This window comes from Rhipicephalus microplus, chromosome X (genome assembly GCF_043290135.1).
Source record: "Rhipicephalus microplus isolate Deutch F79 chromosome X, USDA_Rmic, whole genome shotgun sequence".
Taxonomy (NCBI): Eukaryota; Metazoa; Arthropoda; class Arachnida; order Ixodida; family Ixodidae; genus Rhipicephalus; species Rhipicephalus microplus.
The window spans coordinates 272,487,601-272,504,345 of NC_134710.1; the positions used below are offsets into that span (position 1 = coordinate 272,487,601).

Below are 16,745 nucleotides of genomic sequence, written 5' to 3' on the forward strand. Positions count from 1 at the left end.
ATCGACTGCCCGAAGTTCATGGATTACAAAAAGGTGGACTCTCTGCAAAACAGTCAATCACTCGAATCGTATTTCGACACGCACAAGGACCACCCACCATTCACAGGCAGAAGGAAGCAGGCCGCGCTTACATTTTCCACAGGCACAGCGAAGTCCGAGCCTTTCGCCAACGTGGACCACGCTTCGCGAGGCATCAAAAAGCGGGACATCCAACCTCAGAAGTCCGCTTGCTCAAGAACAAGAAGCTTACAGCCATGGAACTGGGATGGCATCGACTGCCCGAAGTTCGTAGATTTCGAAAAGGTGGACTTTCCGCAAAAGAGTCAATCACTCGAATCGTATTTCGACACGTAAAGGAAAGCCAATCATTGAGAGTCAGAAGAAAGTTGGCCGCGCTCACATTTTCCCCGAACACAGCGAAGTCCGAGCCTTTCGCCAACGTGGACCACGCTTTGCAAGGCGTCAAAGGACGGGACATCGAAACTCAGAAGTCCGCTTGCACTCCTAACGTCTCTCGTTCTGACCCTGCAAAGGCATGACCAAGCAATGCGTCGCCGTCCTTGGTGCACAAACCCAACTACACCCATCACTCACTCAAACAGGGCCATCGAATGAAAGTAAAAAGACCAGACGCCCTCGCTACCATCTTCATCTGCTTGCCGCTCGACTACTGCAGCTCGTTTGTAGTGTAATAATCGACTATCGGGCACGACGATGTCTTCACTGGTGAGCAAATTTTTCAACCTGCGCGTGCGCGCAGGCGACAACGCCAAACAAGTCAGTCAAGCAAGCAAAGTGTCGCAGGCCGAGAATGTGAAACAAGCAGAGAACGCGGAAGAACGCCGTCTGCTTCACATGGAACCTCAAAAGCCGGGCCAGCCGTATAGCGCACAAAACACGAAGAGCGCACTGTGCAGCGACCCAGGAATGACAAAGCAAGCAGGCCTTTCTATTTCAACAAAGACTACCACTCAACACATCACTGCCAAGCAAACCATTCGAGCGAGCAAGGTGCCCCAGGTTGAGAATGTGACAAGACAAATCCTGCCTCACGCAGATCCTCGAAAGCCGGGCCAGCCGCTTCACGCATGAAACACGAAGCCCTGCGAAGCGCAGCGACCAAGCGATGACAATGCAAGCAGGTCTTTCTATTTCAACGAAGATTGCTGCTCAGCCCATTACTGCCAAGCAAGCCATTCGAGAGAGAAGGTGTTCCAGGTTGAGAACGTGAAAAGACGAATCCTGTCTCACGGGGATCCTCGAAAGCCAGACCAGTCGCTTCGCGTAAGAAACACGAAGGCCGGGCAGTGCAGCAACCAAGCAATTATAAAGCAAGCAGGTCTTTCTATTATAACGAAGACTGCCACTCAGCCCATCACTGCCATCTAAGTCATCCAAGTGAGCAAACTAGAGCTGAAAAAGGTGAAAAAAATAGACTGAATAGAACGGTGTAATTGCTTGAGCTCAGACCCCAAGCTCGTTTTTAAAAAGTTTTTGAAAGCACCATTCAATTACTAATAAATAAAAGTACGACCTATATTAAAAATGCAAATTTATCACCACGGCGTGATATGTGTCACCCATTGCGATTTTTCTAGATTTACGCCTCTGAGTAGCATACCAAGATAATACTGTATACACCTTGCTTTTGGTTTCACTTATGCTCACTGGATGGTCTCATGGTTCCACTTCATTCTAATTAGTTTGCCAACGCCATCTTGGAGCAGGTTTGGAACAGCGTGGAGCAGCATTTCCGTTTTAGAGCAGTTTGGAGCAAATGGAGCACCACTTTTCTCACTGCATCATGGGTGAGCCCCCAAAAATGCAGGGCCAAAGCTGTAATGCCAGCATTTTTACTCCCGTGCAATAACCCAGAAATAAGGGGATCCTCCTATCGCTAAAAAGCTCTATACATCATACTTTCTCTCCACCACACTACAAGCGTGTCTTTTATTCAGCCACTCATTGCACAGTCCTGAACATTTTTAATGGTGTACCTCAGTGCTTCATTCTTGTATGCTATGACCACTAGAGTGCGAAGATTACCCACTTTTGTCTGCAATGTGGCAAGCCATTTCTTATGATTTCATGATGCTTCCTTTGATACTGCAACATATTTTTATTGATGTGCAAGTTTTATTCTCATTATCAGGGTTCCATGAGTTCATAGAGGCCAACTGCCTTGTTCTCCAATCTGACTACCGAGTATTACCTTTGCCTTCAGCATATAAGAACGCATTTATTCAGCAAGTGTAAGTGCAAGCTGCTTGAGTACACGAACATAGTGAAACAGTTTGAAACTCATATGAAGCCCGAGCCACTTCAAACAACATGTGTTTAAGCTCATGCCTTTTGGTTATACATGCCCTGCAAAAATACAGAGGTTACAAAGAAGGTTAAATATGGTGAGAGCGCAGAGGTTATATAACAGGACCCCGTGTGACCTCGCGTAGTTACTCGGTGAGCAAATGCAAGGACACACTATGAAGCAGGCTGATATTTATCCCCTAGCTGTACTGTGATCGAGTTGAATTTTGATTCGTGTATAGAGAAAGCTTAGACATGATTGCAAACGCAAATGAACACCATTGTTGAGATCCTTGAGCTCGCATACTTTCAGAAAAGCCCCCTGCAGAAACAGTCAGTGCACATCAATTAACATTGAACATTCAAGGTTTTGAGCATGATGATAAATCAGTCTTGGTCAAAGCCTTTATTATACTGCAAATTTAACAAAGCCTAAATGTTACATTTTAAACATTACGAGTTTCACCTGCCTAAGATATACTCCAGCCACAAAAGCAATATATCAAGAAATTCATTTTGTGTAATAATGAAAAATACACAACAAAGCACATGTGTGTTGATTTAGAGAAACATCGCCATAGCATTACCACTCATTTCACCAGAACCTCACGTTCAATAATAGCAAGTGAGCACTTTTATCACTAAATACTGACAACCATGAGAAAATTATATTTGAAGCCTAACCAGCATTTTGCAGGTTGTTATAAGGGAAAAGAATGAAGGGGGCCCATTCTGCCTAGCAAAACAATACAATTATCATAGCCAATACATATACTCACTTTAGTTGCATTGCAAACCTGGCAACAAATGTACAGCAAGGCCCCAAATGTGACATGCATATACATACAAACACTAAAGTTCATAATAACTAGAAAAAAGATCACATTCAGTTAGGCCAACTGTATTTATGAATACACAATAGTGCATGCAATATATTCTTATGCAAGGCATGCTTTTTAATTCGTTCGAACACTCAAAGAGATGACCTAAATTTAAGCAGATAAATTATTTTTCAAAAACTATAATGCCCTTTATTTCACCATGGATTGATAATTAGTTACAGAAATGAAGGCATAAATTCCATTTTTTTAACAAAAGAACCTCACTGTTGGAACATCGGTTACACTACAAGAACATCTTTTCATTTGGCTCTGTTGGCTCAACAAAAGTTCTCAAATCTCGTCATTCAAATCTTTGACCCTGTCAGAACATAATGTAGTCAGTCCACCATTACCAATAAGGAATTATACAGGACATTGAGACAGCCATCAAACCCAATTACAATGTATTGGCAAGCTTCTGCAGAGAATACAAGGCAGCACTGACACTATTCTGGTTTGCACCTTTACATCAATGGGCCTCCTTGTTGAAGAAAACTCCACAGCATGAGGTGAAGTGTCAGAATAACCCAGGGCCATTGGATCAATCATAAAAAAATACAGTAAATTTCAAAAAATTATATAATACTAGAAAAATATTGCTAACTAATGTGTTCATCATACAAGTTCAGTAGCATCTTTGCTACTTTCTCTTGTGGAGATTGTATTAAACCCACATAAGAAGACATAGTTCAGATAGAAGGGCAATGATAACTAATACAGGTGAAATCATTTTCTCTTAAGTGCCACTTTAAACCATACATCACTCTTCATAATATAGTACATGCTGCACTACCCAGAACATCAGCTTTTGCGCTTCAAATCCAACTCAGGTTTCAAAAACCTGAAATAGTCTGCAATAAGGGCGAATGGAACAAATTTCTGTTGGCTAAAAAGTGAGTATCTTTGAGGGCCGAAATGGACACACACAGCCTGTACTTTGTCTTTCCTTTGTGTGTTATCATTTTTGCGCTGGTATTTTAAGTATCCCCCTCCCCCCCTTTTTGTTCATCTTCCTAACCTTAATTCTACAAAGAGACATTGACAATGTCCATAAAATTTGCGATGCAATTCTTTTGCTGTGCCTGTATTCCACAAGAATAGCACCTTGTTAACTTAAAATGTGGGCCTGTATCGTGGACAAGGGCAACTAAAGACACTTTCTATATCTTGGTCATCCTTGTCCACGCTACACGCTTGCACTTCAAGCAATCATGAATCACCACCTCGCCCAATCAGAGATTTTGACTTTCTTGACACTGTGCTGCCATAAAGGCTGTTTGTCTTGACTCCCCCCCCCCCCCCCCAATCACTGATAAAACTAAACAAGTGGCATTGAGGTGATGGATACAGAAATGATAAACTCCACATAAGCTTAGTATACAACTGTTTCAAGACACTATAAAAAAGGTGCTCCATGTGAAGGAGCACTGGCTCAAGTACTGCACCCGAGCACTAACGGCTTTTGCCACATACGACTATCTTAACTTACATGGGGACCAACAGAGAGTGATGGGCGAGACAATAAGCAAATGACAGTGACAAGAAAGGCTGAAAATCTTGTGGGTACATTACAGTGGATATATTACATAAACACCGACTGGCCACACAGTCTCTTGATGCCCAGCATGGAGGAAAATAAATATAAATAGAAGGGAGCACAGAAATATGAATTAAGCCTTTGCATGATGGCCTGCTTTGACTCCATTCGCTCCCTGGCCTGAGAAAATGTGCGCATCGAACATGTAATATCCTGGAAACAGAATACAGTGTGCGTTTACTTTGAAGGCTCCCGAAATAGATACTTCTCCACGTGCCACTCAGTTTCCTAATGCTACATTTAATGCCTTCTGTTCTCAGTCTCAATATATGCATGCCGTTTCATCACTCGAACGTGCAAAATTAGCTGTGCACTTACAACAGCGAAGACGCCATATGAATGAAGCAACGGACAAAAGATCAATCATTTCAACATGCAAAATTAGGTTGCGCTTACAACTGCCAAGAGGCCATATGAATGGAGCACTAGCAAAAAAGATGACGAGCCAAGCAGAGTTGTGCAAAGCGATATTAGAATGCACTACTTGCTATACCATGTGCCTTGATGTTCTTCCCATAATCTCTTCATTTGAAGCAAAGAAATTTCTATGACTTCTTCACTGTTTGCATCACCTGCCACTAATGCAAAGGCCCCAGACAGATATGCTCTAAGGGCATGTCTGTTTGCTCAAACAAGTTGTGGGGCTCGTTTGACAATAAAGGGCCTCTAAACCACCCAGTGGTTGACATTTATTTGTGGTTTTCCAGTTGTGCATGATTCTTCATCAAACATGTACCTATGAGAATTTTTGGAAACAGTGATGTAACAGTGGTGTTACACACATTTGAGAATCTGAAAGCGGCCCTCACTTGCTTTGCTATTTCTTTCACTATGCCTTGTTCATCGACTGGTCTTTCGTCTCAGTCATGCAAGGAGGAAGAGCGCACATACCTGCAAGCAGATAAAGCGGTTCCTTTTGTGGATGACATGACCAGACAAAAGCGTTGACTCCTTGGCCAGCACTATGCCCATGGCTCATAATTCTGTTGTTTCTGGCACTGTTCATTGTGATAGCATTCTGAACTTAATGCCCAACACTTTAAATGCTATGAAAATGGTGGCAGTTTACAATACTGTTCAATTTAATGGCATTCGGAACTGAATGCCCGACAAGGTAAATGTTAAAAAAATGGGGTTAGTTTACAATAAGTCGTACAAACCTTGGCACAGCGAAGCACTGGCCGATCGATTATCACTCGTACTCCCCATCGATCGACCCATCTAGCTTTCGAGATGTGTGGCTTTCTCCTTGGGAGTCTGCCCTTTTTTAGAACGCCCTATGACTTTCAGAACACGATCAGGTGGAGCCGGGCTATGCACTGTAAGGAGGATATACGCAATTTCTCTTTCAGTGGGTGTGGTTTGGCTATTAGGCATTCATGGCTTGGATAGGTGGTGTGGAATCTTCTTGCTAGACAATTTGATGCTTGCTTTTTCTCTTTCTCTGTACACATTCTCAGGGTCATTACAGGCCCTGCAATAGCCGTGTGTAGTGAGATTTTACCAAGTTTTGTTGCACATAACTGTTGATAATGATAGTTTTAGGGTGCAGCCACAAGTTTAGTACAGGCCACACTATTGTGGCGAGTATGGTATTCCCACAAATTATGTGGCATAAATCTGTACATAATATTTTGGGAGAAAGAAGGAACTTCGTAACTGCGACACATGCCCATTCGTTTCTGGACACTGTCCCACATAGTATACCGAGCTACAACAATTTCACTATAAAAAAATTACCAGAGGTGGTTTAGAGACCCTGAAGTGTCACACACACAAGCACAGGTACATTATATGCAAAGTCTATGCCACGGTCACACACAGCATAAAGAAGTGTGCACTGGGACCGTGGCACACCTCTTCCCTTTCATGTTACACGACCACTTGTTAGAAGTAAAATTCCCAGCATCCTTTTGGTCACCCTCCTCTTTTTCGTTTGACTGAGGTTCAATGTTGTCACACGACATTTACACTAATGAGTTACTTAAACTATGGCCAATTCTGTATGTTTTATGTCGATCTTTATTTCCATGAACCATTTGCAGCTGTCACACAGTGCAGAATGTCAAGCTGTCTTGAAGTTCACGGAATTAGCTGGAGGTGCACCAAACCTCAACTATTCTTTCCAGTAGACGGATCACTTAAGTTCTGCCAATACTACACTAGCTACAACAAAATAAACCCTTGAAAATTTTGTTGCATGTTTCTATTGTAAGCAAGTGAGGTTCTGATAATTGCTTTGCATGGCAAGCCAGTCGCGGCCTTTTGAAGAAACATGGCATTACAATGCGTAAAATAAAATGCAACCTAAACTAACCAGCTGCCTCTCTTACTATAGAAACCTTCTCAGCATTACATGAGCATGTGACAAATAACGAAATTGAGCCGATTGTAGTCTGCTTTTTGAGTCTGACCGAAAACAAGGTCCTATGTTGTCATTATAGGCTAAAACACTGTTTTCATTGTTTCATTTTTGCCCATGTTTTGCTTTCTGTAATTGCATACTGCCTTTTACCAGAAACATCAAAGAGCACCAATACAGAAGCAGTCCATTTGGCATCTTTAGAACAATGAAAAATACTGTCGACAAGCCTTGGCCATTTTTTCGTCATAATCTTAGCACCTTATGAAGCAAGCCAATGGGGAGGATTGATGTTGTGTAGTTAAGCTTGCTTAGTGGCTCTACGCTTGCCATATCATCAACTGGTCACATGTGTATGTATTGCCAAACAAAATCACATTTCTCTCATACAATCACAAAAGCAGCCTGTGTATATCCAACTTTTGAGCAAAAGGAGACTAGATAATGTACATCACCAACCCTTTCTGTGCGTTGCTACAATCTCCAATTCTTACCATGAACAACAAAATTATGATTAAATGCACCTGCTACCCATGTTTTGGTTCCTGCAATTGCATACTCCCATTTACCAGAAGTATGGCAGAGCATGAATACAAAAGCAGTTCATTTGACCTTTTTAGAAAAACGAAAAATACTGATGTCGAGCCTTGACCACTTTTTACTCATATTCTTGGTTGAATCAAGCTTGCCCATGGCAACAAATGTGTTCATTTGTTATGATTAACAATGGAATACACAAATCTAAGTGAGGCAGACTACTCCAATTTCTAAACACATCCCAACGACAAGAAAAAAATATGGTGTCCAGCATGTGTCCTTGGACTATGGGCACAGAGTTTTCAACATACAGAAAAAAAAGAAACCTTCACCATTAGGAATCAACCTATTTGACCAATTTGATTATTACAGTTTAGAATACTTTCCACTAACTTATTTACCACCAGTTACCATCACTTTTGTTTTAAAGTTTATTTTAGGTGCATTGCAAAGCCAATTTAAATGGAGAGTACAGGTGACCTCCTAGCACCTAGAACTGCAAATATGCTGGAAATTAGCTCTTAAAGCTACTGCATCTTTTTGATGTTCCCACAAATGATGCCATAAAGCAGTTTTATGCTACTGACATTCGACCCAATGTTAGAGTAACACAAAAATTTTTCAACTACTGAAACGAGAAACCAGGGCTTGAAACACCTGTTTATTGTGCCGTTTCGCACCTAAACCAGGAAGTACCAAAATGCCACTTTTAAACATGGTGCTCATTCAGGCTGTCAAGCCCCCAAAAAGAATGTCTACACCTAGCAAGCCTGCCCAAGAAACAAACAAGTCTAAAATTTGAACAAGAACCTGACACAATCTGTTCTAAGTGCCATTTAAGTAATGAGCAATGTTGGCAGTCCCTGCAACCAAACCAGGTTTAAATATACATTCACATAAATATACTGGGCATGACGAGAACCAGAATAACATTTTTGTCTCCTCATAATCATGACACTTTTTTTTTAAAGCACGAGGTATACTGCGCACAATCTCAAATAAAATTAGCTATGTCATAGCCTGCTTCCAATAATGTAGATATTGTAGAGCACACCTACACAATTTTATAACAAAATTGATGCATATTTACTTACATTCCACTTATGTAGCCACATCCCCCCCAAAAAAGTTTTCCAGAATACAAATGCATTAACTCGGACTCCTTAGAAAAAAGAGGTAATTCATTAATCTGTGTCCTTGTATACAACTACATTAGCACACATGCTGACTACTAAAAAACAAAGTGAAATGAGCGGGCACTGCAGAGAAGCTGACCACTTCACGCAAAAATGTGTATTGTTCAAATGCAGCAACACAGCCTTCAAACACTCACAAAAAAATGGCCAAATAAATTTTCATTCCATTCTGACATACCTAATAGTGCAAAGTTAACTTGGCTCACACTATGCTACTTCAGTTAGGACAATCCCCAGACAACATCAAAACATGTTACGATTTACAAATGCCCTTTAAAAAAACATATTTTTGTGTAAACAATTACGGGATATAAAAAAATTATTAAAGCTCTTTTGGCGAGGTATATTTAGGGCAGGTGACGGGGCCAATAGTACACTTTTTCGAACTGGTGCTGAACTGCCCTCCCATTTATTACACTGATTCACAGACTGCCTATGGATAAGCACAGTATCTTGAACAGTACATCAATGACCAAACAGAAAGGTGCAGCAAAACCACAAGCCATGCTACAAAAAGTACGGTGTTGTGTTTCGTGGTGGTACCACACGCTCACAATCTGGCACTGCATGATACAGTTTTGTAAACCGACCGTACCGTGAATCAAAGGTCATAATAGCAGCAACGTTACCACATCGGTAACAGTAGTTTGGAGCTGACCAGATTGTCACCAGCTTCCCGTCAAACATGTACTTAATGCCTGCAACCAAAAAGTAAGTGCTGATGAACTAGACACAGATGAAATAAAAAAGTTCAACAAGAACTTCACAGGGTGCTCACCTTCATGTACTAGCTGATGTGCCCTGCATATCAGCTTCAAGTTGTTCAGGTGCATGAACTGAAATAACATACATTGGAGGAGACAAATTTAAAATTGTGCTGCCAATAAGGAGCGCATGTACACCTTAATCAAAAGAAATGTGACAATGCTGTAGTAGATTCCATACAGTGGGTTACATCAATTGGCCTTCTTTAGTGGTAGAAAGCTTGAAAGCATGACAAGGGTCAGGATAACTCAAGGACTATTGCATTAAGCCTCACAATTTACAATAATCCAACAGAATCTGTCTAGCACTAGATGAATAGTTATCCCAAAAGAACACTCTCTAGCATACTCCCAGATAGAAAACCAAAAACATTAAAAGGACACTAAAGGGCAAAAAGATTTTTCACGTATCAGTGAAGTGCAATTTCGCAAACACGAAAACACCTCTCTTACCACGATACCACATATTGTAAGCGAGAAAATGCGAATGGTGACGCAACCTTGGGATTACCATACCAAACACTGTGACATAGCAGATTTTAAAGGCATCTGCGGGGTGTTATGTAGCTTTCAATCGGATAAAATGAAATACATAGTCATCTAATGGTGCCTTAGACCTAGCATACAAAGTTTCGTGAAACTTCCATCTAGCCAATGTCACGAAAACACCAAAAATATATTCTGAAATTTCTGACATCCTACACCAAGTTTTTGGTGTGAAATTTACAAACGAAAGTTCAACCTTGATTTTCTCCGCTAACAATGAACCTATAATAGTAGAACAAATGGCATTAGAGTTTTCGGAGTGCATTTAGTCACTCTAAACCAAGTCACTGTTCCCGTTAGTGTCCTTTTAAAGTTGTAATGCAGCTCATCAGTGCCTACACAAGTGCCTACTTGTTAGTCAGTTGGCTACCTACAGTGCAGCCACATGTAAGCCAAGCAGTCAGACAATCTGACTGTTTCAAGGACCATCATGTGATAGGTTACTGTGGCTAAGCTTCTGTTTAGTCAGTTGCGTGGGTGTTCATCTTTTCATTTTTTCATGCTGTTTTTAGTTTCTAGTAAGATGACCCAACCCACTGCAATGCAGTGAGATGTATATACTGCAGTGCAGGTAGCACAGGAGAAATGCTCTGGGACTGCCTCACAAACATACATACTCTCGTCACTTTAATTAGCTTTCACTCACCTAGCCTTTGATCATATTTTAAATATCATGTGCACACCATCAGCAACTTTTTTCTTTTTGTTGGCTTTGTCCATATGGACAGGTCGGTCAATTGTTAGAGGGAACAGGTCGGTCAACTGTTAGAGGGAACACGCGAGCGCATGGCTCTGTGGGGGCTGCCTACTGCACTATCAATTGACAGTCGAAGAAAACGTGTTAGCTTTCGGCATCATCTATTGCCAAACAAGATAACGAGTCATAGCCGGTAGGCAAACGCTGCTAGATTTCGCTCCCTCTCCGCTCGCACAAAGGGCGATGTCTGCTGTGCACCGTCTTCTGCCAACAAATCGAACGTGGTGCGCGAGCGGTGAGGGAATGTAATTTAGCAGCGCTTTTCAACCTGCCATGAATTGTCTCCACTGACAAAAGATGATGCCGAAAGCGAACGTGTTTGCCTTAGCTGTCGGCAGATGGTGCTGTAGGCAGCCGCCGCAGAGCGCAAGTCATGCACTCGCATGTTCCCTGTAACAGCGGACCGACCTATACCTACCGTGACTGCATGCATTTAAACTTTTATCGCTAACATGTTTCTAGAGGTTACTGCTTGATTCACGACCATGTATCCAAAATTCAGCAACACTGCAAGAATTTACTATCAATTGTTGTAGTGGATGGCAGATCGGTTTCCTTTTTTTTTTAAATAAAGAAACTGGAAGGCCAAAACCAAAAGGGTAGTTTTCAGAGAAAAGAAAATGCAGCCAAAAGTTTGCTTCGGTCACCCATTTTGAAGCATGCACTGCAAAAATCACCAGCTGAACACGTATATGGCATGGTGAAAAATAACCGATCCCCCAGATTACACTATTAGTCAGTACATGCTATAGTCAATGTAAAAAGATAGCCATCAGTTGCACACCATGTGCAGTTTCTTAAACAGGACTCCTCGAAATTACAGCGCAATAAGAAGCACAACAAGGTTAACTGCTATGTACATACAAGAACACAGTAAGGTTAACTGCTATGTACATACAGGAACTCTTACCTCATGGGTCACCTTGGCACCAAAAAGCCAGCCAGCTCCTCGAGGACTTACTGACCAAGTCTCTACATCTTCAGGGTCAGACCACACAAGATGTATGCGCAGATAAGAACTGTAACGGCTTTTGCTCTCTCCCAAAAACACTTCATACGTGACCTGAGGTTTACCACACACCTTCTATAACACTGACAGGTAAAGACATAGCACAAATCTAACGGCTTTTGCTCTCCCCCAAAAACACTTCATATATGACCTGAAGTTTACCACGCATCTTCTATAACACTGACAGGTAAAGGCATAGCACAAATCTAACACAAATGAACAGCATGGTTTTTTGAGCACATGTATACCTATGTTTCTTGAAAAATGGTCACGTGAGTATGATAAGTATTTGAAAGCTTAGGTAGTTATCACACTGGCTATATAAACGTACAGTGGCTGCTCCACATGAATGTATACCTCCTTTGAACATCAAACCACCTTCTGAGTCACAGGAAACAAAATCATTTTAGTTTGAATTCAGTAACATTACAGTGCCATTAAACATGTCAATTATGCATGCGATATTCAATAGGCACCTGAAAGTCATAATATCTGGCTTTAATGCACAAACATTCAGCCATAAAATAGCACGACAGTGCCATCACACCAGTTTCACAACTATCCATGTAAATAATCTGGATTCTTTATATTTAGTTCTTAAATGTCATTACAAAAATTTACCGATATCACTTCGTGTTATATGAGTGCAACATGTTTACGAAACATATTTCTCTACAGATTAGAGCTGCACTACCTCGGCCTAAAGTGAATGGTAGGGAGCAACCTCTTGCCTTTATCCTTAAAGGGGCCCTGAAACACTTTTTCAAGTAACCATGGAATGAATTCGGTGGAAGAGTTCAGTGGAAGTGTAATTGCGAAGCTATGTCACATGCTGCAATTGCATTCTCTCTTTCCTCATCCCGATGAAAGCGCTGGAAGTTAACCAGGGAGGAATGTCAGGCGCAAAAAAAATTACGTCAGGCGCACCTCGTGACCTTGAGCACTTTTTTTTTTCTTCGAATGCGCGACTTGATCACTTTTATCGCGCGCACATGCGTGGACAAGTCGTGGCCTCCCGCAGCGATCTCTGTAACGACCGAGCGCGCACTGTTCAAATCAGCCAATAGCTCATAGATGGGCTAACCTCCCTGTCCTTCCTCTTTCAATCTTCCTTCTAAGAGTGGTTTTTGAGCATCTTGAGTCATTTGTCCACAGAAGAGAAAGCAATTTTTAGCTGGTTTTGATAATTTATTGTGAATTCCAGGCCGCGTGCTACGCTATAATATTTGGCTCGCGTGTTGCTGGGAGCCTCTACTACCAATGGGCAGCGTGTTTTAACCATACTCAAAAAGTGTTGCAGTGTTCCACATGCTATGATGTTTTCGACCATCAGCTATCTCTATTTTTCACCATGCAGCATCTCTGACACCTACTTAAAGTGCACTCGCTTGCCCTTTTCATTCACCACGAGCACAAGCCTGTCACCTATTCAATAAGCTGTTCAGAATAACTTGACATGTCAAGTGAAATGTGCAGCTAGTTAAGAGCTTAGACTGTTCAAGAGACATGCACACCATCAGCAGTGTTGAAAATGTTACAGCTGATGCACTCAGTCACGTAGATGCCACAGTATGCATTCACTTCAGAAATGCTACTAATATCATTTCCATTCAAACAACTGGCAACTGCTCAATCAGGCACACCAAGCAAACGATAGTGACCTCTGACACCTATGTGAAGTGCTAACATCCCCTCAACTTAAATCAGTCACACCTCAGGATGTCTCAAGTGCCTTAAACACTTCCAAAGGCACACCCATGAACCATTTATTTGCACGTGAAAATATAGGGTGATAAAAAGTTTAATTGTTTTGTTAAAATTCACCTTTTGAGGTACGTGAAGACCACCTTTATAGATAATTTATATATCCAGTGATATGCAAAGTGAGACAATAATTATCGTAGTTATTCACCCAAAATTAAAACACCCCTGACAGCGGATGCTTTGTTTGCAACTTTTTTACCGTGATTTGTAGCTTTGCATCTGGTAATGCAGAAATTAAATCGTAAATACTCTAATGCCTCGTATATTTATTGCTAGCATCACTAATTTAGAACCATTTTCCCATCAATTTGAAACGCCCACTTGAATACTCTTAAAAAACTAGTGCTCCACCCCAGGACAGCACGTGAAACTACAAGCGCTCAAGCTTCGGTGACGCTGAACGTGCCATTTTTAAATAGGAGGACCTTCGGGCATAGACGAACGAAACGATGTGGCTGCTTAGAGCATCTCCCCTTCAGAAAAAAGAAAGGCATTCCTGGTGTATACAGCCAAAACCACCTTGGGAGCAGCCCGACAACAGAGCCCTCGCTGGGTGACAGTCAGAGTATTAAGTGTGCCCCGCTAATGTTCTTCGATGCCGACACTGCTTGCTTGACGTCTGTAAAGTCCCGAGGGGGCCCCTTGTCTACGTCAAACCTCGAAAAAATGGTGCCTGCACCTGAATGCTCAAATGAGCACGTACCGTTTCTTTAAAACCAAAGTAATATATCTTATAGGCAATGCTTGTCACTAATAATCAGTCAGGAGTGCCCCGCATGCAAGACTCTCAAACAATACAAGCATCTCAAGTTTCCAAAATTTGTCAGGGGTCCTTCAAGGGGTACTGAAGAGAAACTTTTCCCATATAGTTTTTTTTGCATTAAATGATAAGTCAAGCCATCGAGAGCATAGGAAATGTACCGGCAAGCGTGTGTGCACCCTGAAAAATTAATTGCAGCATGCTTTTAAAAGCTGGTTTCGGTTCCTACTGTGCCTTGACGTCATGACATCGTACGAGCAGTGCCATTAGACGGCACGCGCAAGTTTTCGTGATGTATTCTCATTCGCGCATCGCTTCTTAGGTCGTCTGCTGCGTGCTGCACGTGTGGCAACTGTAGCGGCAGGGAGGCACAACGTTGGGATGGCATGACTTCTTAAGGCGCAGGTTCTTCGTTGTCACAAACCAGCGCTCAAGAAAGCGCGCCGCAGAATTCTGGACTCGGCGACAATATCAGGCACCAGATTGTCGCGCCGTCAACGTAAAAGAATAAAACAAGCATCAGAGGACGCCTCGGGCACGCCGTCTCGCCCCCTCGAAGGCACATCACTACGCTGACCAACATCCTCGCACTGATCCCTGAACGAACCCCAGAAGTTTCGAGAATAAAAGCGTGAGTCACTTCCTGGGTGCGTGACGCGTCACGGATTGTTCTCGAAAAGGCTCCCCCTTTCCCCAGCCTTGGCTGTGCAGCGCACCAACGAAACGATTAGAAACATTTAGAACCCAGGGTGAGACATATTTAAGCTAGGAGTGGTTGGTGGTGAGCAGGAGATGAAGAGTTTGCGCCGGTGTGCATAAGGCAGGAGGTGAAGGAAGTTTTTTCGCCGTCAGGCGAAGGCTTGTGTCGTCAGCGACAAAGCAGCAGATCTGCGCCAGTCTGCGTAGGGCAGAAGATGAGAATTGTTCTGCTGTCAAGGGAAGGCTTATGTCTTCAGTGACAAAGCAGTTGAGTTGAAGTGGTTATGCACCTGTGGTTGAAGGCTTGTATTACAAGCAGCAGAAGAGTGTATGTTTACTGCCAGTGGGTAAATACTTGTTCTGCAGTCGCCGCGCGCAAAGGCCGACGTGTTAATGGCGAAGAAATTCGGTGATTGGAGTGCGGACATTTGTCGACGCAAGGTTACCTGGAAGAGAAACTTTGGGGACAGCGTAACGACAGCAGCGCTGAACTTTCAGTGAATGATTCCTGGAAGAAAATCATTCAAGCTTTATTCCAAGAACTTTGGACTGAATTGAACTTTTTAGGTCTTTAAGTGTCTTGGTTTGTTAATGCATGATATTCCACAGTAGTGCGTGTTGTTGTGTCTGTTGCTTTTGAGTGTATCTGGTTAATTTTGTAGCCCGTTGTTTGATTGGTGAGATATTGTATTGAACTATCGCCGAGTGTGCATATTTGTGTATTATTTGATCGGCAGTATTTGAGAATATATATATTTTTTTATCAACTCTCGGCTTTGACTCGTTCTTAGGACCACAGGCAGCGTTCGCTGGCGCGCCAAATGGGTCCAAATCTAAATTATTCGTGCTTTTGTGGTGCAGTTAGGGCGGCTGATACGTCGACCCTTAGAATTCGCCGGCGATTGCCTTCCTAATGAACGAGACCAGTGACATTCATCGACAATCCGAAGTCAGCAACTGCATGTTGTGCGTGTACACGTCCGAAGTGAAGTGAAGCGAACAGAGTAAACTCCGCTTGGTTGGCGTCCAGTCTATACCTCGACCACAACGCACGCTTGTCTCAACACCACATCGGACCAGAATCGGTATAACTTGCAAATATTAGGGGCTTTTAGCCGTATCCTTCCTTACAAAAAACGTGTTACCGGATACAACTTTGCGTTTACCGTTACCGGAACGCATGTTTGCAACAGGTTAGCTACCCAGGCGTAAAGGTTTATGAACGTATGTAAATGTTTACCGTCATATTTTTGCAAACCATAATTGGAGTGCTGACTGCATTTAAACTATATTTAACTAAGAGAGAATTCAATCGTGGCTGCAGCAAGATCATAAGATGTTTTTTCTATCAAGTACGGCATACTTGTATGTGCAAAAAGGAGAATAAAAAAATACCAGGTAACTAGAAGGTTGGTGTCGACATCTTGCGACACTTCGTGCAACCATAGTCATGAACATGTTGGCTTATGTTTTTTATTAAAAAAGTAACTCATTATTATTAACTCCGCTGTGTGGTTTTTCCACTAGACATTCAATGCAACATGCTTACGCGAAAACAATTTAGTG

At 42.2% G+C, this 16,745-nt stretch overlaps 1 protein-coding gene across 3 annotated transcripts in view; it reads right to left on the minus strand.

Annotated features, from left to right (window-relative positions):
* Positions 1 to 16,745, minus strand: part of PpV (Protein phosphatase V) — an 84,430-nt gene that overhangs the window by 8,618 nt on the left and 59,067 nt on the right. Inside the window, exons 8-11 of one of the 3 annotated variants that reach the window (XM_075879150.1) lie at positions 11,858 to 11,947; positions 9,659 to 9,716; positions 9,476 to 9,578; positions 2,676 to 4,938 (exon numbers count right to left, since the gene is read on the minus strand). In XM_075879150.1, coding sequence (XP_075735265.1) covers positions 4,674 to 4,938; positions 9,476 to 9,578; positions 9,659 to 9,716; positions 11,858 to 11,947 — 516 coding nt within the window. In that variant the 3' untranslated portion in view covers positions 2,676 to 4,673. Of the gene's footprint in view, positions 1 to 2,675; positions 9,579 to 9,658; positions 9,717 to 11,857; positions 11,948 to 16,745 lie in introns of those variants that run through there. The other 2 variants (XM_075879152.1, XM_075879151.1) reach the window with 2 other exon arrangements.